General features: G+C 47.3%; 2 protein-coding genes and 1 long non-coding RNA gene across 4 annotated transcripts; 2 read left to right on the top strand and 1 right to left on the bottom strand.

Moving 5' to 3' along the window:
* The first annotated feature begins 599 nt into the window (after positions 1–599).
* Positions 600–6116, top strand: LOC117397433 (phospholipase A1 member A-like). The gene is made up of 10 exons (XM_059010305.1): positions 600–704; positions 1854–2200; positions 2550–2658; positions 2967–3068; positions 3338–3445; positions 3796–3963; positions 4183–4275; positions 4607–4718; positions 4951–5130; positions 5502–6116. Exons 1-10 carry the CDS (start codon positions 656–658, stop codon positions 5599–5601), a joined length of 1368 nt encoding a protein of 455 aa, XP_058866288.1. The 5' UTR covers positions 600–655; the 3' UTR covers positions 5602–6116.
* On the bottom strand, positions 689–6677 carry LOC131708121 (uncharacterized). Its single transcript, XR_009311266.1, has 3 exons — positions 6553–6677; positions 4969–5194; positions 689–1549 (listed from the first exon to the last, which is right to left on the bottom strand). It is a non-coding gene; the product is annotated as an uncharacterized LOC131708121 (long non-coding RNA).
* A 91-nt stretch (positions 6678–6768) lies between these two features.
* Positions 6769–20984, top strand: LOC117966673 (nuclear factor related to kappa-B-binding protein-like). 2 transcript variants are annotated; one of them, XM_059010302.1, is made up of 26 exons: positions 6769–6891; positions 7096–7265; positions 7951–8152; positions 8554–8681; positions 9154–9328; positions 9471–9572; positions 9949–10022; positions 10101–10185; positions 10473–10659; positions 10942–11053; positions 11423–11549; positions 11678–11755; positions 12460–12539; positions 12869–12915; positions 13018–13078; positions 13487–13661; positions 13906–14012; positions 14511–14634; positions 14759–14838; positions 15589–15773; positions 16464–16752; positions 17443–17652; positions 17913–18641; positions 19070–19176; positions 19695–19830; positions 20226–20984. In XM_059010302.1, the coding sequence occupies exons 2-26, from the start codon at positions 7146–7148 to the stop codon at positions 20349–20351; spliced, it is 3846 nt and encodes a 1281-aa protein (XP_058866285.1). In that variant the 5' UTR covers positions 6769–6891; positions 7096–7145; the 3' UTR covers positions 20352–20984. The 2 variants fall into 2 exon arrangements, with proteins under 2 accessions (XP_058866285.1, XP_058866286.1); XM_059010303.1 differs by having other exon boundaries at positions 6815–6891; positions 7082–7265.
* Positions 20985–21114: the final 130 nt, after the last annotated feature.

Raw genomic sequence — 21114 nt, 5'->3', positions numbered from 1 at the left:
AGCTGGCTTGGTCGTGGGATTGGAGGACGCCCGCTGAACCTTCGGTTCTCCTGAGCTGTGTGGGGAATTGCTGCGGTCAGGGGATAAATAATAATTGGACATTGTAAACTGGGGGTAAAATAATTGGGCACACAAAATAAATAATAAAAAATGTCTATTGATGTGTTCTAAAGGCTCAAATAAACACTACTAATGATAACCGACAATATCAATAAAACACATTACTAATGGATGAAGCTGACTGTTCCAATGCAATAACACTGTAATAAACTTTTTTTTCTGTCTTATTGGTAATTCACAAAACCCTATTTTGCTAACCCTTTAGTTTAAGGCTCTGTTGTAAACGGTATCAGTGTGCTTCAAACAGTGTTAGACATTTTCAGCTCCTGTACAACATAAAGCAAAATAAAAACGCCCCACCCACTCACTCTCCCTCCTAGAAGTATCTGACAAACTGAGCATTTAATGTAACAATCAGCCAGTGTGTGTGGATTTGCATGAACGATGTCACTTTCACATCACTGACGATAAAACAGGTTTCTGTTTCTAGTGAAGGGGTTATCTTACGAGGCTGCTCCTTGCTGGGGTTATTTGCATGGTGCTGGGGTGAGGCTTCTGGTTGTAGTTTGATGCTGTGGACTGAAGAGACTTGAAGATGCAGAGAACTCTGCTTTGCCTTTTTCTTCTGCTTGGAGCTGCAGCAGGTAGCAAATGATTCACTTTCAGAGTGTTTTCTGTGTTTATTTTTTACATTTGCTACATTTAAATGTATAAGGAAAAGGCTGAATCGATTCATATTCAGTATCTCTGCACTGTAGGTAGGCTGACATCTGTGCTTGACTTTTGACAATGCAGTACTTTCAACATTTGGATATCTGGATACACTTTTAACACTGTATTGTTGCAAGGGGTCTCAATTCTGGTCCCTGTTTAACGTGAATTCATGATATTAATTCAAGATATTCAGATATTTCAAATGCAATGCTGTGGATAAATGTACATTCAAATAATACAAATGCCTTTTTAATCTTTCTTTAAAAAGTAATGTAGATCATTTATAAAAAAAACAAGAAATGGTATAATACAGGATGATACCTCTGTGTGTTTAATCTTAATTTAAAAGGCCAGACGCTGTGTTTTTCTCAGCGGGTCGCTCCCGAGAGGAGAGGGGGGGGGGGGGGGGGTGCAGAGCATTCTGGGAAATAGTTTTCCAATTTTTACAAAACGGCATTTTCTTGTTATTCTTTTTTAATTCCAATTTTATTAAAAAAATAGTTTTAACTGTTATATTTTTTAAAATATCTGTTTTATTAAATTTTGTACTAGACTGTTTTAATGTAATTTTTGAGTGTGTGTGAAGCACTTTGGTATCCTTGTGATGAAAGCTGCAGTAGACATGTGAATTGAATTGTGTTGTGTCGTGTTGATCCATTGCAGCTGGTCTTTGAGGCCAGTCCATCACAGGTGTAGAAACTCAGTTTGGGCTCAACAGTTAAAATTCACTGTTTTCAATCCTGGGTGGGGGTTTAACCCTTTCCTGCATGGTGACCTGCATGGGGATGGACAAAAAAAAACTCTTCTAGTGTTTATACAGGGAGATATGGAAGACACAATGCATGAAAGCCTCATATGAGCATGACATGTTTTCTCCATATAAATCAATAGAAAAAATATATATTTTAAAACATGTTCAGCTATTTTCAATATCCCATGCATGAAAGGGTTAAAGGGTTCAGTTCAGAACCAGGTTGTCCTGGACTGGGCGGGCCAGCCTCGCACACGCCTGGTCTCACAGTGCCTCTTCAGAGATGCTTGATCACCGCTCGGGTCTCGTTTGATTGCCCTCTGTTTAGGCAGCGGGTCGAAGTGTCAGGATTTCAGAAGAAGAGCGCCGGGGGCTCTCTGGATGAGCGTGTTGGGGTTCAGTGCTGGACGGGGCCCCTGTGGGGTCCCTCTCAATGTATCGGGGTCCCTGTCTGGGTACCCCTGGAACCCGTGGCTGCCTGTCGTCGTGATTCTCCACGGACGCCGCCCCCCCAAAGTCAGACCCCGCTGGGTGGGGGTCATGGCCCAAGAGCTGCTCTCCGCACACCAGCTCAATGTCCTGGCCATCGACTGGCTAGCTCCTGGCAACCAAAACCTGCTCACAGCAGCCACGCAGGCAGGCAAGCTGCTGGCAGGGCTGCTGCGCTCCCTACTGGTGAGTCTAGACACTGCACTGTTGAGATACGATGGAGGGGCGCTGATGATTATTAATGGTTAAGAGAAGGCACTGAGAAAGACTTCCAGTCTATCTTTGAATTTGTTTCTTTTGGGATTTCTAAAGTAATTGAATTGAACGGCTGTCTGTGTGTCACACTTGCACGTTTGCATACTTGCAGAGCTTATCAAATTGTGATTAGACATTGCACTGCAAATTCTTTTTTTCTATCCAATCCTGTTGATGATGGTCATCAGCTTTCCTGATCATACTGATAGCCCTGACTTGGTGTGTTACTGGCATCCTTGTTAATGGAAGTGATAGCAGTCTACACCTATTTGCTTGGCAGGCTAAAGGCTTCAGTGCTACATCTCTGCATCTGATTGGCTTCGGCACAGGGGCTCACATCGCAGGAATCGCGGGGTTCCGTCTTCGAGGCTCTATCGGCAGAATTACAGGTAACAGCTACCCTTCCACCCAAGCACAGCGCTGAACGGACACAACCACTAGGGGGAGCACCAGTACTGTAGCCGGGGTGGGGTTTATATTGAACAGGCTCTCTCTCTCTCTCATTGGATATAAAATGTATTTAACCAGAACAGAACCCTTGATATACGTCTCATTTACAAGGGAGTCCTGGCAAGAGAGGGCGCAAAGAAATGACATTATAAAAATCAAATCATTCAAACAGGACAAAAACAACACAATTCCTGGTCGCAGTAAGTATAGAGTTTTTCAGAGTTTCCTGTTCTGTTTTTCTATGCAGGTTTGGACCCCTTCGGCCCGTCTTTCCTCCACACGGGTCCCAGGACACGGCTGGACTACACTGACGCTCAGTTTGTGGACGTGGTCCACACCAATTACAGAGGTCTGTCACTAGCAAGGGATGGAAATAGAGACTCCTATTGCATAGCAGTGTCACCCATTCCAGGTTTTACTACAAGCTTGATTAGCCACAGTGTACAGGTAACAAGCTCAGGAGTGTTTTATTAAACTCCTAGTAAAACCAGGAATGGATCAAGCTGCTGTGCAATGGGAGTCTAATTTCCATCCCTGCACTATCAATGGAAGGCACTGAATTCACTGCCCAGGTTCGTGTTCTTTTGACCTGAGCCTTGTCTGCTGTTGTCCCTGTAGCTAATGAACCCATAGCAGCTCTGGGGCTGCGTCCGCCCATGGGGCACGTGGATTTCTACGTGGGGAAAGGCTACCAGCTGCCCGGCTGCCCCAAGTCGCTGCTGGACAGTAAGTGACCGTCCATGTCCTGGAAGTGCTTTAGTGACAGAAGCACAGGGTTCATAATCCTCTATATGGGGGGTAGTGGGGAGATACAGAGCCCCAAAAAAGAAATGAGAGCCCACTTCCACATGGGATAAAATCTGTTTTTATTTGACCAGGGTTTATTCTGTATAATTAGTGTAGTTTACTTTAAAAGCAGATACTGAGTTATCAATGTGTGTTTTTTTTTTATATATATATCATCAGGCTCAATTTTGTGCTATAAAGACGAGGCATGACTTATAAAACGTAGTAAGTTCAGAAACTGATTCTGCTGTATATTCACAGCGTGTGCCCTTGTTTCATTGTGTTTTCAGGGGAGCGCTATGTCCTGTGCAGCCACCAGAAAGCCTACCAGCTCTTCACCAGCTCCATCCGCGCTGGCTGTCCTCTGACTGCGTTCCCCTGCTGCTCGCTGCGCTCCTTCACTAGGGGGCACTGCACACGGTGCCATCGACCAGGGCTGAGGAGCTGCCCAGAGCTGGGTGTGTGAGAGCCGCGCGGATCACATATAACAAATACCATTTTACCATCCTCACACACCATATAGTAATATAGTATGCTTAGCTATAGTTTGTACTGCAGTATACTATAGGAATCATGCTTTGGTCCTGTACTATAGTCCTCTCTTATATGGGAACATATGCAGTTTTGATTGATTCAAGACACCCCTGCACTGACCCCTTTGTCTGTCCTCTGTTTAGGCTATAACACCTCCTGGCTGACAGCAGACAGGCCAGTCCCATTCAAGAAGCTCACCGCCTTTCTGGACATTACCAGCTCCCCTCCGCACTGTGGTGAGTGCCAGCTTCTCACAGCTCACCAGCTTCGACACAGAACACAATCAGCTCTGTTTAAGAGCCCTGATTAACAGCCTGAGCGTGTAAGTGAAAAATCAATGATAAAGTGGAGAGCTGGGAAAAGGGTTCTGCAGCCAAATTAGGGTAGTGCACCTTTTAAGTACCTTACAGCACCTTGAGTCAACCCGCAGAATTATTCGTCACTGATTAAATGTTTGCAGCTGAGCTTGGCAGCAGTCTGTACTGTTGTTAATCTGCCGAGGGTATCGTCTGAAATGTTTGTCTGCTCGGTCCGAGTTTGCTCCCTGGCTTTCCTGCTCTCTTCCAGTCACATACTTCCTGCTGGAGCTGCAGATCGGGGGCACGCGTTCGCTGCGGTGCTTGCTGTTTGTCAAGCTGAAGGGGAGAGGAGTGGAGACCTCGGCCCTGCGTCTCTCCCAGTGAGTAGACAAGCAGCACTTTAACTGGCCAGCTTTTCATTCTTTCTTTATGGCGGGTGAGCTGTCATGTAACTGGCTTCTGTGCTGTTCCTTATTAAAGTGTCCCCTTAGTACAAGCAAAGTGTAATAAAGCATTGTAAAGCCCAGAGAGGTATGGTAAAGCACATTTAAAAACATGACAAGCCTAGGGGTAATGTAGAAGCATGGTAAACCGCGTGTGTTGTGTGTGCAGCTCTGCAGTGACTCTTACCCCCGGGAAGGTGTACCAGTTCCTGGTGCCGGCGGACAGGGACGGAGAGTTCAACAGCCTCCTGCTGGAGCTCTACACGAGTCGCTTCCTGCATCTGGAGTGGAGGAGGAGGAGGGTGCACATCGATGGGCTCACTCTCACACGACTGCCCAGAGACAACGGGTAAGCACAGCCTGGCGAGACAGGGCTTCTCTCCTCCTTTCCTTTCCCTGGATTGTGAAGGCAGCTTCGACAAGAACAGGATTACATTGTAATATGTCTAATGAGTTTGCGTCAAAATTGGTGTTGGAGCTATGAAACAAAAGCCAGGGAACAAGACAGATTTGCTTCCTGAATGCCCCTTGTTTACATCCTTCCATAATAAAAGATTCCAGGACAAGTATTATTTTATAAACTTCAGCCAAATCCATCCCTATCTGTTTAGCCTGAAGCGATTCAGTCCTCCTATCCTGTGTTGTCCTGTCCTGGATCAGCCCAGTTGTCCTCTCATGTGCCTCCTTCTCACTAGATCGTCATCCCTTTCTCTCTTGCAGGACTGTCTACTTTGCAAACGACATTGAAGCTGCAGAGGGGCGCACAGAACACATCCCCCTAACGAAGGAAGAGGAGCTCTCTACGATACTGTCGAGCTAGGCAGGGGCAGGCATGAGTGGAGGACGAAGACAACTGGCGAGATCCAGCATAAAACAACAGATTTCAAACCATTTCCTGCTTTTCCCTTCCTATATGAATTGCGGCCGGATGTTTTACACTCACTGTCCGTTACCTGATTGCAATAAACTGCTGTACAAGCGCAGTGCGTTCATGTTGTTTCTCGCTCTTGTTTGTAATACAATGCGATGCCTGCAAGGACAGTGTCCATCCTGCCTTGGCGGTTTATTTTCACAAACAGCATTGATAACGAAGGGATTAAAACACATGTTCACTTCTTGGCATTGCTATATTACCACCGCACCCCACTCTGTTGTGATCGAGACCTCTTTGTCCTGAATTAACTATTTAACATATACCAGTCACAGTAACACCAGCTCTGTTGTGAACTTATACTAGCTATGAAAACAAATCTATTAAAATACGCAGTCAAAGACAGAAGGGGGTCTATTTCAATTATTTAAACAGATACGGCTGTTGATAATATCGGCTTCCTAGCTTTTGCCACAAATGATGCCCTGGTACTTTACACTAAGACCATAAAAAAAAGAGTAAAACAAAGTCATGCGGGTACCCATCAAAATACAATAAAACAAAATAAACGAGAAACAATATCGCCGCCCTAAAATGTACAAACCTGTCGGTTTAGCACCGTATCCCCCCATCCTCGGAAATAATGGACAATGAAAACTCTGACTGCAATTATTAAAATGAGATTTCGAATCAATAAAAGGAAAATAAAACAACATTGGTTCACTTAAAATGATATCATTTGCAACTTGAATTAAGAGCCCATCAATGAATGGATTGCACTGTCCATACAATCTCAACTCTACAGACAGCAGCGTCTTGCGCCAGTGACTGATGATAACTGCACAGAGACTCAGGGCGAGAACCAGCCAAGATTGATCTCAGATCCAATCTAACACATACGTTTTATTTTGCGGGTTGTATAATGTCTCTAGCGGGTCACTTGGGTGGTCTGCACCACACTGAACAATGCAAGCAGCAGCTCACTCGCCTGCAACCTCAGAACGGAGTTTTTCCTTTGCTTGGTTGTAGGTACCGCAGAGTTTGAAATCGACCGGAAGTAGTCCGTCCGTGTTTTAATTCCCCACGTTCCTCCGTTTCTGCTTGGGTATTTCATTTCCTGGACTAAAAGTTAAATAAACCCTTTAAACATGACATATCCGGTATTTAACGTAGCGGTCAGTTACTCCCCCGGAGCAGAGCGTAGAGCGGTAAATCAGAAACGGATTTCATTTTAATCAAGTAAGACTGTAGGTTTGTGAAAGTAAACAGCGATCTTGTTTGGGTAATAATATAGACACACCGTGGTTCAGTTACCAAGTGGCGATAATTTAATTCCTCAATGAATATAAGTAATTATATGCATAACTAATTTTAGCTAACAGAAGATCTTTTTAAAAAAGTTCCTGTTATTATTATTAACGCTGTACAGACGGAGTACATCAGCCTTGCTGCAGACAGCGGCGTGTTTTGTGGTGCGGTGTGCATGCAGAAGGATGGACGCCCTGGATCACATGCTGACCGACCCCCTGGAGCCGGGCCACGGGGGTCGCATCATGGAGGACTGCATGCTAGGAAACACCAGGGTCAGCCTGCCAGAGGACCTGCTGGAAGACGTGAGTAGCAGCAACATCGCAGTGTGCTTCACTGTTTAAAATGAGGATCCTGCAGAACAGAAGCAGTCAGAGTAACACCGGGGATCTTTGGTCTCTTGTAACCGTCCTCACAACGACCCCCAGTGAGGGATTGGATTCCCCTGCAGGGATGGAAATAAGACTCCTGTTGCATAGCTGTTTCACCCATTCCAGGTTTCAATACGAGCTTGATTAGCCACTGTGTAAGAAGCTCAGATGTGTCTTATCAAACTCACAGTGAAACCAGGAATGGATCAAACTGCTATGCAATGGGAGTCTTATTTGCATCCCTGGGGCTACATATAAGGTTTCCGGGTTCGACACTAGTACTATCCCTGAGGCCTGATGTTCTCATTTAAACAGGGTGTATACATTATCAGCTCCTCAATCTGTTTAAAACTTGTTCCAATTAATAACCTACAGATGCAGGTGAGACACAGTCCTGTGTTAAAAGTCTTGTTATAAGTGTGATGAGTTGGTACCTGATTTTTGCAGGGGCTTTATTGCTTCAATTCCAGGCACCTACCTGGTTATTTGAACAGTGAATGAAGGCTGACGATTGGTCTTTGTGTGTCAGGGTTGTGTTGGTTAAATTCCATGGGTGTGGAGGTTCATGGTTGATCTCTCTCTCTCCCCCTCCCTCTCTCTATCTCTCCCCCCCTCTCAGCCGGAGATCTTTTTCGATGTGGTGAGTGCGAGCACCTGGAATGACGTGCTGTCGGACTCGCAGCGGCAGCACCTCCTCCAGTTCCTGCCGCAGTTTCCAGAAGACTCCGCGGAGCAACGGGAGCGGGTGATCACAGACCTGTTCGGGGACGAGAACTTCCGCTTCGGGAACCCCCTGCACATCGCCCAGAAACTCTTCCGAGGTACGGGACCCCTCCCCTTCACCAGCCCCCTCCACGACCTCCATCACCATATCCATTCAGAAACACTAAAAGAAACTTCAGAGTGAAAATCTATAACTGTTTTTTTTTTAATCATTTAAATTTTGAAGTAGAGAGTAAAAATCGCTATCGTCTACATACCAGCATACTTTTTCTATAGAGAAAACCTTTACTACCCAAATCTGTGTGCATTGTATGCTGCCTTGTTCTTAGGCATTTGTTCAGGGCACGTAGCTATTAGGTTAGCAATTCTACATCTGTGTCTACATCTGATTCAACAGAAACAGACTCAATGTGTAAAGTGCCTTCCACGTCAGGCGGCGTCCTACAGCACTGATGAGAAATAATATAAAGAAAAATAGCCTAATTATCTTTCTTCCCAGATGGGTACTTCAACCCTGAGGTGGTTCAGTACAGGCAGCTTTGCATCAAGTCCCAGAGGAAGCGCTACCAGCACTCCCAGCAGCAGTATTACCACAGGCTGCTCAAGCAGATCCTCATCTCCAGGAAGGTATGACTGGCCTCCCTCTCACATCTCAGCTCAGATCTCCGGCCAGGCTTCAGCACTTTGTATCTACAGTATACAATACATCTCAGTCCTAATGTGTATATATATGTGTACAGTATATGTTTTTGATGCACTAAAAGACTACATCAGATAATATCATTTAACATAATGAGCTGGATTCTGAAGCCAGTTATTCTAATTAAAAGAAAAAATCTGCTATTGCAAGTCTGTAAAGTGAAGAATACTTACAAGCCCCTAAATGAAATGTCTTAAGTTGTTTAGTAAATGTATTGGGTGTGATTGTCCTTTATGAAAAAATTGCACGAACGCTGTAACGAGCTTTGAGAATCTGTGTTAAAAGGCAGTTGGGTGGTGTTGATTGTCTGCTTGTATGTGTTTTGCCTAGACGTGTATTGCAACGCTGTCTGTCTTGTGCGTTGTCATGTCCTGGTTCCCTGACGCTGCCTGTCTTTAGGAGCTGCTGGACTCGGCGCGGAGCAGCGGGCCCGATCTGGTTCTGAAGCGCCGGTACCCCTCCGCTTCGACCCGGCCCGAGGAGAGGGAGCAGAGGGCCAAGAGACGGGTGGCCAAGATCCTGCGGGAGGTGAAGGAGGATTGCGGGGACAGCGCCCTGTCATCCGATGAGGAAGGTACGGGAGAGCCACTCCGGGAATGATTCCAGAGTCACCCTGGATTATTCTTTCTTCTTTTTGGATATCTTATTTAAACTGTAGCCAAAGCTAAAAGATATGTAAACCATAGAACAAGAGCACATCTCTCTTCCCTCCCCAGACCTGGGCTCCTGGCTGCCCCCCTCTCCCCTGCACCCCTCGAACCTCAGCGTGTCTCTCAGGGTGGTCCCGAGCCTGTCCACGCAGGATATGAAGACCACAGGTGAGAGACCCTCACCACGACACCCAGGACTGACACCCTGATAGGAAAAGCACAGATCAGAGAGATGCGACTTTGCATTTCAAAATCAGCACAGCGAGTTAATAAGCAGCTTATGAACAGACCTTCACAAAATCTTAAGAACAGCGTACTTAATACAAAACTATTAAACGTTTTATAGTGCTAAATTTAGAAATGCATAAAGAAGCTTAATAAGTTTGATGAGAAACATTTAGTCTAGAAGTCTTTCTCAATGTCTTCAATTGATACAAAAAAAAAGAAATTATTATCATGTCCAGACCAGTTCATTATGAGTTTGATGAAAAACATCATCAGTAGAATGATAGATTATTTAGATTACTCCCTGCTTCTCCTACAGAAAAGCCAGAACTGGGGGATGGAGATTTGAAGCTGATGCTGAAGAGACAGAGAGAGAGAAGGAAACGGCAGCCGGTATGTACAGAGTGTGATCCTGATAAAGGCCGGATATCAAACAGCAGCACATAATTCTGTCTGTCTGTCTGTCTGCAGGACCGCCCTGATCTGATGACGTCAGACCTCAACTTGAATGACATCATGACTCGCGTGAACGCAGGGAGGAAGGGCTCGCTCGTAGGTGAGTGCGTGGGACTGGGGAGCTGGAACTGGGAGACCCTTCCATCAGTTCCCTGATGAACTGAGGGGATTAAATGAAGTCGATCGTTTTGTACAACGTGAAAAACTGATTGTCAGGAATAGATATGAATTAATTAAGAAACTGCAGTGGAGGATTTGCGATGCGTATCTCAGAACAGTTTCGTAACAATTAATAATGTAATTAGTGAGAGAGAGGCTCTAGGTAATTTCAGTGTATTTGAATATGTTTGGTTCTGCGTATTGCCAACCCCACCCCTCCCCTCGCAGCGCTGTTCGACTTGGCAGTGCCCAAGAAGAGGCTGAAGGAGAAAGACAAGGAGGAGAAAAAGAAGAAGAAGATGAAGCTGATCAAACAGGAGCCAGAAGACTCTCCCGAGCTGCTGGGGGTCCCAGAGTGCCCCCCAGCTCCCCCCGAGCCCCCCCCTGCCCCAGTGCTGCCGGTGGTCAAGGAGGAGTGAGTACAGAGCCTTGCGGTGTGACTGTGTAACCGGGGAGTGTGCAGGGGTGTGGGTGAACTAGCTGGCAGAGAAAGACAAAGAGAATCGTTTTGCTTTATTCTCAGATTACTGAACCTCTCATCTCTCTTTCTCCCTCCTTCTCCCTCATCCTATTCTCCCTCCCTCTCCCCTTCACACTCCCTCATTTTCCTATCCCCCTTTCTTCTCAATCCCCCCCCCCCCCCTCTTTCTCTCCATCTCCCTCTCCCCTCACCGCTCTCCCTTCTGTGTTGCTGCAGGCCCCTGGAGGAGGTGAAGGGCTCTCCTCTCTTTGTGGAGGAGATCGCAGTGAGCTTCTTCAGTCTGCTGGAGGAGATCCTGCATCTGGAGTGCCAGGCCAGCTCAGCTATGGTACGCAGCCCTGAACACTGATCTCTGTGTCGCCCTGCGCCAGGGAGATGAGCGGCAGTATTATAACGGCTCCCTTACTCCATCCTGTGGCCATATGCGGCAACTACCACGTTTCCATTTCATCATGTTCATAACATAGGAAAAGTAACCCTGTCAAGCTCCAAGCAGGATTGCATGTGTTACCCTGCAGGTTGAGCGAACGCTAACCCAGTCAGACTCCAAGCAGGATCGCATGTGTTACCCTGCAGGTTGAGCGAACGCTAACCCAGTCAAGCTCCAAGCAGGATCACATGTGTCACCCTGCAGGTTATTGATTGTGTTATTATGCCCTGTTGGTTGTCACTGCTCCCCTCTCTCCCCCCCTGACAGATAGAGGAGAAGGTTCAGCAGTGGCAGGCCTCCCCAGCCAGCACACTGAACCCGTGGTTCTCTGCTGCACCCAACTGGGCTGAGCTGGTACCGTCAGCACTGCAGTTTCTGAGTGGAGAAAGCAAAGGTGAGGCTCTCAGTGGAATCATTCACTATGTTTATATGCATAAGGAACACATTCCTTTCATAAGTGTGTTTGAGTCTGAAAACAAGCCCTGACTAAGTGACTCTCCCTCCCTCTCGTTCTCTCTACAGCGGGAGTCATGGCTCTGCCTAGTGGCTTCACCCCCTTTGTGGAGTTCAAAGATCGGACACAGCAGTGGAAGTGGATCAGTAAGAGTCATCTATCTATCTATCTGTCTCTATCTATCTATCTATCTATCTATCTATCTATCTATCTATCTATCTGTATATCACAGGGATGGATATGAGACTCCTGTTGCATAACAGTTTTACCCATTCCAGGTTTTACTACAAGCTTGCTTAGCCACAGTGTATAGGCAACAAGCTTGGGTGTGTCTTATTAAACTCTTAGTAAAACCAGGAATGGATCAAACCGCTATACAATAGGAGTCTTATTTTTCTTCCCTGAATTGCAGTCTATTCATTAATTTGTATCTCTATCTATATATTCTATTCTATCTGTTAATCTGTCTATCCTGTCTATCATATTGTCTGCTCACTCTGTATCTATCGCTATCTGTATTCTTTTGATCTGTCTGTCTGTCTGTCTGTCTGTCTATATGGATCTATCTATATGGACCTATCTATCTATCTATCTATCTATCTATCTATCTATCTATCTATCTATCTATGTCTCTATTTACCTGTCTATTTATATCTATCTATCTATCTATCTATCTATCTATCTATCTATCTATCTATCTATCTATCTATCTGTCTGTCTGTCTGTCTGTTTGTCTCTGTCTATCTCAGTCTGCTTATCTCTTTGTATTCTGTCTATCTATCCATCTATCATATGTCTTTATACCTGATGAAACCTGACCTCCCCTTCTCTCTCTCTCTCCACCCTGCAGTCCCCAGCCAGGACGGTGAGAAGGATCTCGGTATGCTCTGCCAGCTGTGGCTCGAGACCAAGGACCAGCCTGTAGTCAAGGTGTGTCTGAGATTCACATGCACAGAGCCATGCGACTAACCTCAGCAGCACGCTCCACCAATCACAGTGCTGCCCTCATGAAGTGGAACCAATCAAAACCATGTTTGAAGCTGCTTAGTATTTAATTGCTGAGCATTTCATTGGTTGGTCAAGTTGATCGCTCAGGAGATTGCATGGAAATCAGGGTGTGTTATTGGTCAACAAGAGGGTTGCACCAAATGACATGCCCAGGTCCAGAGACATTGCAGGGCTCTGCTGGTCAGGTTCTGCAGTCTGCTCCATGTGCAGAGGCTCAGTGATGGGAACGTCTCCTGTTTTGTTTCTTACAGCAGGAGAGTGAGGAGCTGTCAGACTCCATACCCCCCACCCCCAGAGTGTGAGTAGGGTTTCTGTCTCCCCCAGTGGTTATTTATAATAATGGTAGGTTATTGGCAGTGTTGTGAGGCCATGTTGACGCTGGTGTGTGTTTTCAATGCAGACGGACGGACTATGTGGTGCGTCCCAGTACTGTAGAGGAGAGACGCACCTTCCAGGAACAGGTGAGCTGCTGCTTGTTACTCCTCTCTCTCTCACTATCACTCTCTCTCTCTGTCTCTCAGTTTCACTCTGTCTCTCACTTTCTCTTTCTCACTCTCAATCTCTCTCTCTCACTTTCTCTTTCTCTCTCAACATTACTCTATGCAGTTCCCTTTCTTTTCCTATGCTTACAGTTTCTCTATGCCTTTATTGCATTTATAACGAGGTCTGACCTACACCTCTGGGATTCGCCATGGTAATCTGTGCCTCCCCTGCTTTCACTATGCTTACACTATCATAACACACCAAGAAAGGCTTCTCATTGAAACGTTGTCTAAAGGTATTACAAGTCTGTCCTGTATGCTTTGCTGCACTGTGCTGTGCTTCTCCACGGCACAGGGCAGCTTGCTGACTCCTCTCCCTCTCCCCAGGAGCGGCAGCGCTATGACCAGCCTCACAAGGCCTTCACCTTCCGCATGCACGGGTTTGAGTCCGTGGTGGGGCCTGTCAAGGGCGTGTTTGACAAGGAGACGTCCCTGAACAAGGCCAGAGAGCACTCCCTGCTGCGCTCGGACCGGCCAGCCTACGTGACCATCCTCTCGCTGGGTGAGTGCCAGGAGCAGGACCTGGAGATCCCAGGGATGGGACTTACTATGAGCTTGATCAGCCACAGTGTATAGGGAACAAGCTCAGGTGTGTCTTACTAAGCTCCTAGTAAAACCAGGAGTGGATCAAACTGCCATGCAAGGGGAGTCTTATAATCAACTATGTTGCTTATCCATTATTATAACAGTAAGAATATTAATAGAAAGCTGTCTTTTTTTATATGCCTTTGATCTCCCCCCTGCAGTGCGCGACGCTGCGGCCAGGCTGCCCAATGGAGAGGGCACTCGCGCGGAGATCTGTGAGCTGCTCAAGGATTCGCAGTTCCTAGCACCGGAGGTCACCAGTGCTCAGGTGAGACACAGACACACATGCAGATGCACACAAACAGGCATGTTTATAGTGTTCATGAAGAGGACTTTGCATTGACTCCCATTAAGTGTGGGTTTCCTGTTTTAAACTGTTCTATTACTGGTGCTGTGAACTGCAGCGGATCTACAGCTTACCAAGGGGGAATATATTTTAAGTTCCAGGATTTGCCGATGCAGCGCTTGGCCAATTGTGCGCCGCCCCCTGGGAACTCCCGGCCGTTGTCGGCAGTGGCATAGCTTGGGACTTTTTGACTGAGAGACAGTTTAAACTTTTGCTGTGTGTTAAATACTGAATGGGGCTGAATTTAGAAATACTAAAATAAACTTAAATTCAGTGACAAATGTTTCCCCTAGGAGTCTTTTTCAATGTCTTTGTTGTTTGTTTGTGTGCATCTGTGTGTGTGTGTGTGTGTGTGTGTGCCTGTGTTCATGTACCTGTGTGTGTGTGCCTGTGTTCATGTACCTGTGTGTGTGTTTGCAGGTGAACACAGTGGTGAGCGGAGCCCTGGACAGGCTGCACTATGAGAAGGACCCCTGTGTGAAGTACGATATCGGACGCAAGCTGTGGATCTACCTGCACCGCGACCGCAGTGAAGAGGAGTTCGGTGAGGACAGCGCTTCTGTACACTGAATTGTATTCATGGGGATTGAATTGTCTTCTTGGTCTGTGATCGGTAAGTGTGTCCAGCAGCCAGGAGTGTAACCCCACTATCCGTGCCTGTCTTTCAGAGAGGATACACCAGGCACAGGCTGCCGCTGCCAAGGCGAAGAAAGCCCTGCAGCAGAAACCCAAGCCAGCCCCGAAACCTGTGAGTGGAAACTGAGCTTAAAATCCTGTATTTAACCAGGTGGAGCCAACATGGGGAGTGTGACGAGCAGCATGGGGAGTGTGACGAGCAGCACGGGGAGTGTGACGAGCAGGAGTGTGATGAGCAGCACGGGGAGTGTGATGAGCAGGAGTGTGATGAGCAGCACGGGGAGTGTGATGAGCAGCACGGGGAGTGTGATGAGCAGGAGTGTGATGAACAGGAGTGTGACGAGCAAGAGTGTGACGAGGAGTGTGACGAGCAGGAGTGTGACGAGCAAGAGTGTGATGAGCAGCATGGGGAGTGTGACGAGCAAGAGTGTGACGAGCAGGAGTGAGACAAGCAGGAGTGTGATGAGCAGCGCAGGGAATATAACACCCCTAGTACAGTGCTCCCCCTTTATAAGGAGCTCTTTTATACAGCAGAATCGGTTATAAGGCAGCATTGTGCTGGCTTCCATTACAGCAGCACTTTTCTACTTGTTAGAAGGCAAACACAAATAGCACGGTCTTGTAACTATGGCGCCCGACTAGTGTTATAAAGGGGGAGCACTGTATGCATTTGGTTAAGTCTCGGACACAAAAAGCCCTTTGAAAGTTGAAAATGTGGTGGTGTTGTAGTGGTTACTAAGGGAATCAATAAATCCCTACTAAGGGGTTACAAATAAGTAGCGCTATGCAGATACGCCACTGTGTGACCCACCCGGATACTTCTAATATAAACTATATGCAATAAAGTCTGCCTGTGTTGCAGAAGTCCAGCAGTAAGGAGGGAGGACCGAAGACACCAGGAGGGGGTGCCGGTGAGCAGGCTGAACCCGGGTCTCTACAGAGCAGCGTCTCGTCCCAGCCTGCCACCCCCAAATCACCCACACCCCCCTGCGCCTCCACCCCCAGCAAGACTGCAGCCAGTGCTGAGCCAGCCAAGACCAGCCAGAGGTAAGCCCAGCTCAGTGGCTGTACCGCAGGGGACAGGATCACAGGAAACAGAGTGACAAGCAGACAGACTGGGAGTGTGTGCCATTGACTGCCGTGTAATTATTATCTGCTTGTACCACTGCCGACTCAGACCAGGTTTAAGCAAGGCTAACTTAATGAAATTGTATTATTTTAAATGTTATTTATTTATTATTTAACAGTGTTATCATTTCAAAGCGTTTCCGCCAATCTGTAATGAACGTATTGTTTGAATGGAGGGAAAAAAGACTACGGGCAAACGACTTGTTCTTGGTAATATAGTAATGTGGGGTCTGTTAAACACTCGAGAGATTTTTTGAAACTTCAATTGAATTACACTCAGAAATGTTCAATTGAGTTACACTCAGAAATGTTCGTAGAAGAGTGCTATGCCTTTTCTTTGGGTATAACTACATTTTCAACCATTGAGAGTTTTTATAGTTAATCCACTTTCAATTCTGCATGTAAACCAGTTTGGAGCTGGAATCAGTTTTTTATTTTAAAGGCAGTTCATGTGCACACAGGTTCATAAGCACCGAATCCTCTGAACCCCTAGATGTAAACTCTGCACCTTTGTTTTGGGATTCAGTAAGATGGATTCCTTGCATGTGCAGAGGTGGTACGAATCAGACTTTGATCTCCGGATCCTCATGTTGTTTCTGTGGTTTCCAGTGTGCTGCTGGTCTCTCCGTCCTCGATGCCCCAGCTCAGCTCTGTCCTCTGCACCAGTCAGCCCTCCCCTCTGCCCCCTCATCAGCAGCCCCCCCACCAGGCCGGGATGCAGCCTGCAGCGCGGGTGGTGGCACACTCAGTCACCAGCACTCTGCCGCAGGTGAGGGTGGTCACTGCGCAGGCTGGTCTCACCACCTCACCCGGCGGCCAGCAGGCCTCGCTGGTTCACCAAGGGCATCAGCAGATCAGAGTGCCAGTCACAGTGGCACACAGCAAGGGCATCACACAGGTAACAGATATATAGATAGATAGATGTGCGTGTACTGTACATCTACAAGTAGAAATGGTGTCTTTGTAGTCGTGCATGCTGTCACCCATACCTAATGAGCACTCTCATTTAGAAATACTAAAAGAATGTTGTTGAATTCCTTTGGTCTCTAAAACCGTTAACCAAGTCGTGCAATGAAAAAGTAAAACTAACATTCAGACTCTGTAGTTAAACACCTGCCTTGCGCTGATCAATATGGCACATACTCAGATGAACTGCTCAGACTAGATGACTTAAGCACTGAATGAATTAAGTAACTGATACCTCTCTTTAGTTCAGTTTAATCGTTTTTGAAGATGTAAGTTGGACCGTGTACATGTTCAAACTTTTCTAGTTAATAAATGGATGGTTGGATGGGACTGACCTCCTCAGACAGCGATGCCTCTCAGTTTAGTTTACTCCCTGCTGTACACTTGTATCCATTCCTCGGTTTCAGAACTCCCCTTGTTGAGTTATGAAATGATCAAGTGAACAGTCATGCCCCTGATGATAAATCTGCTTTGAATGAATTCTCCTCATAGCATGAATGTGCCGCCTGTTTGTACGTCTGTGCTAATGGGAGTAGCTCCACAGATTGGCTCCGGTCTTTTCAGTAATGTGCTTCGTCGTGGGTAGGGCTGGTCTGACAGCTCGTTGTTCTGCTCTCCTCAGACGGTGGTGACTCTGCCCTTGCGCACTCAGTCCACCGGGAGCCCGGTGCAGGTTCAGGCCTCTCGGACACAGACGAGCATCACGGTGACCGGCCTGGCATCGGCAGTGACCGTCACCAAATCCTCTCTGAGCTCCCCTGGCAGCCCGGCACACACCTCCACACCTAGCACCGTCCTGCAGAGCATCGCGGGGCAGAACATCATCAAACAGGTACGAGAGAGGGGAGGAAAGGAGAGAGAGCGAAGAGATAGGATAGGAGAGGAGGATGGGGGAAGTGGGGGAAAAGGAAAGGGATTAGGGGATTGGAAAATACTATAAAGTGTATACAAATGTCAATGTGAAAAAAATAGTATTTTTTTTAGTTTGTTAATTAGTTAAGTAAGTCAGTAAATTGGTCATAATTGAATTGAACTCAATAGTAAAAAGCTATTCCACCCTCTCTCCTCCCTTCCTCCTCCTTCACCCCCCAGGTTGCCATCACAGGTCAGCTGGGCATGAAGTCCCAGGCAGGAGCTGGCATCCCTCTGACCGCCACGAACCTGCGTATCCAGGGCAAGGACGTGCTGCGGCTGCCCCCTTCCTCCATCACCACGGACTCCAAGGGGCAGACGGTGCTCCGCATCACTCCAGACATGATGGCCACGCTCACCAAGTCCCCTGTCACAACGGTCAAGCTGACGCCGGACATGCTGAGCGCCGCAGCGGCCGCAGCTTCCTCGGGGGGCAGGCCTCTGTCCGCCACTCTGCACGTGACGTCATCCTCCGCGGCCGAAACGGTCTCCGCCATCAAGGCAGCCTGCAGCTCCATCGGCGGGGGTGCCACCAGCCTGGTCAAATCGGAAGCCGCCTCAATCCGTCTGATGCCGGCGCTGTCCGTCACCATGGCCGACCAGAAAGGCAAGACCATCGCGGCCGCCACCTCTGCCGACACCAAGCCGGCCACCACCATCCGCATCATGCCAGGCCTGGGGGTCATCCCCCAGAAACCGGGCCAGACCATCACCGTGGCGACGGCTGGCGGCAAGCAGGTGCCAGCGTCGTCGGGGGCCCCCGTTTCTGGGGCGGCCACGGTAACCATAGCGACCGGCAGCATGGGCGGCCACAAGGGGGGCACTGGCACGCCCTTCTCGCTGGGGGCAGGAACGGCCACGATGAGGCAGGTGCCGGTGAGCGCCACGATGGTGTCCACCGCACAGCAGGTGAGCCACGCTCTTGTAGCTGCACCACGCATCAATCTGAATTTGTCCCTCTTTGCTTAAAGATAATACACACCTGAATGAAACTGAGTGATGAGCAATGCTAACAGGTATGTGGGACACTCTGATTCCTACAATATAGTCTTATATAAAGTCTGCTGTATGAATCCAGCAGGAATCAGAGCTGTACTATACTATAGAAGGTGCAATGTGTTTTTACAGTGCAATGCAGTGCAATACAATGTTTAGGGATGTAACGATACACGAATGTTGCAATACGGTGAGCTATGCTGTGCTTGTGGTCTGGTGTCCCGATACGGTAGATCATGTAAAGAAAGCCTCGCAGTTCATCGGCACACAGTGAATCGCTGCGCCCCTGTGGGTGCCGCTGCAGACGTGACTGTACAGTGTGTGTTTCTGTGTTTGCTCAGGGGAAGCTGCCTGCTCGCATCACTGTGCCTCTCTCTGTGCTCAGCCAGCCTCTGAAAGGGAAGAGCATGGTGACAGCACCCTTACTCAAGGGCAACATCGGGACCAAGTGAGTGCCACAGATACAGTCATTCGAATGGTGCAGGTAATCCGCGGTGTGTGTGTGCAGAGAGTGTCTCTCGTTTTATAAGAGATGTCACCTCCTGCACTACACACGACTTTTCAAACTTCTTATAAATCACAAAAACGAAGATTGGATCGGGAACTGCTCAGAAACAGAAAAATGTGCTGCTGCTGTTCTAGAATTGCCATGTTCGTTCTGTGCACGGGTTGACATCAATCCACAAGAAAGCATTCATTTATAGATGGTTTTGTGCGTTAGCTATGAGTTTTCATTACAGGAGATTGAAATAGTTCAGATTTTTAGTATTTATTTTCCCCCAGATTCATTTATAGCTCATTATGTGTTGATTTTTTATTTTTATTTTTTAAAACAAAATCTCGTTTCGGACTATTTAGAAGACACACAGACACAGACACACACAGACACACACAGACACACACAGACACAGACACACAGAGACACGGACGATCTGAATGAGTGGCTGTATTCTCTTTTGTCCGCAGTATCAGCAGTCTGGGCAGGAATATCATTCTGACCACGATGCCAGCAGGAACCAAGCTGATCGCCGGGAACAAACCAGTCAGCTTTGTCACGGCCCAGCAACTCCAGCAGCTGCAGCAGCAGGGCCAGGCCACGCAGGTCAGTGAGCCATTCATTGATAATTGATTGAATTACAGGGGAGCCCGAACTGACCAGCAGCCTCGCCTTTTAGTCCTCGTGTGCGATCAGCTCTGAACTCCTCACTCGCTCCCTGTGCTTCATCACTGAATCAAACCTCAAAAAACTTGAAATACTAAAAGAAACTAAATAAATTCAGTGAGAAATGTTTAGTCTTTTTTCAACGTCTGCAGTCGACTTCTAGTCATTGAGTTTCTTCAGTTTCTTTTAGTGTTTCTGAACTTGAATCCCAGTTGCCTGCTTTTCCACTGTGGGCCAGTTGCCCATGCAATACATTTACTGCGGAGGGGGTAATCTGCATGCAGTTTGACAGCAGTTTTTTATTTTCTTTTTCTTATTTCTCTGTCGTCGTTCAGGTTCGAATCCAGACCGTCCAAACTCAGCATCTGCAGCAGAGAACGGCCTCGGGCTCCCCCAAACCGGTCTCCACGGTTGTCGTGACGACAGCACCCTCCCCGAAACGGACTCCGGACCCTCAGTAGAACCACAAACCCACCCTTTCCCCGCCAGGACAAGAGGCAAGCCTGCCAGCGAGGGCATGCTAAACCAGGCAAGGAGTCTCCCAGGAGCTGGCAAGGCAATCACTGGTGCTTAATGCAGGCTGTAGCCCTGCACCCCAGTGACAGAATAGCGGGTCTGACATGAGTCATACTTCCAGCTGAATCTGTATTGTGAAGTCCCTGCCTTGCGATACCAGGGCACTTCTGACAGTTTTGTCGCGTTGTTAATCTACATTATGTCTCTGTATTTCCCCACACTTCTTTTCACAGAATAATGTATCTCAAGCAATGCACACAGGCGCTTTAGCCAGTGTGTCTGTTTTTTGTGTTTTTCACACGACTCGCTGTTAGTAAGAGAGAGCACACACATTTTTTTACCCAATCTCTGCTGTCGTGCTTGCCATGCTGGAGGTCTGCTTTCATTCCTCGTTTGAAAGACTTGTTTGTGATTGTGTTTAATTCCCTGTGGGGGGTGTGTGTGTTAAAAGGCTAAAGTGTTTCAAATGCAAAGAGAAGAAGAAGGAGGATTATGTTTAACAGTGATTAAAAATGAACTGAACCGCATTGTTTTCATGTTGCTTGGAGTGATTTATGAGGCTGTTGTTGCGCGGGGTGGTGTTGAAATACAACGCCATTGTGTTGGTGTGTGGGTGTTGGCCCGGTACTCCAAGGTATTCTGTTCCCTTGTGAAAAGGTTTCTGTCCTGTTTCATTCAGAGCTCAACTCATCAGGCGCATTCCTCAAG

Source organism: Acipenser ruthenus, chromosome 40 (genome assembly GCF_902713425.1).
Source record: "Acipenser ruthenus chromosome 40, fAciRut3.2 maternal haplotype, whole genome shotgun sequence".
NCBI lineage: Eukaryota > Metazoa > Chordata > Actinopteri > Acipenseriformes > Acipenseridae > Acipenser > Acipenser ruthenus.
This window is presented reverse-complemented; position numbering and strand designations above follow the sequence as displayed.

What these genes read in the sequence shown, in the direction of transcription:
- LOC117397433 (XM_059010305.1), top strand. Translation starts at nt 656, where the DNA reads ATGCAGAGAACTCTGCTTTGCCTTTTTCTTCTGCTTGGAGCTGCAGCA. An exon ending in GGCTGCTGCGCTCCCTACTG is followed by an intron (nt 2,201 to 2,549) that starts GTGAGTCTAGAC and finishes TTTGCTTGGCAG; the next exon opens with GCTAAAGGCTTCAGTGCTAC. An exon ending in CGACTGCCCAGAGACAACGG is followed by an intron (nt 5,131 to 5,501) that starts GTAAGCACAGCC and finishes TCTCTCTTGCAG; the next exon opens with GACTGTCTACTTTGCAAACG.
- LOC117966673 (XM_059010302.1), top strand. Translation starts at nt 7,146, where the DNA reads ATGGACGCCCTGGATCACATGCTGACCGACCCCCTGGAGCCGGGCCAC. An exon ending in AGATCCTCATCTCCAGGAAG is followed by an intron (nt 8,682 to 9,153) that starts GTATGACTGGCC and finishes GCCTGTCTTTAG; the next exon opens with GAGCTGCTGGACTCGGCGCG. An exon ending in AGCAGGGCCAGGCCACGCAG is followed by an intron (nt 19,831 to 20,225) that starts GTCAGTGAGCCA and finishes GTCGTCGTTCAG; the next exon opens with GTTCGAATCCAGACCGTCCA.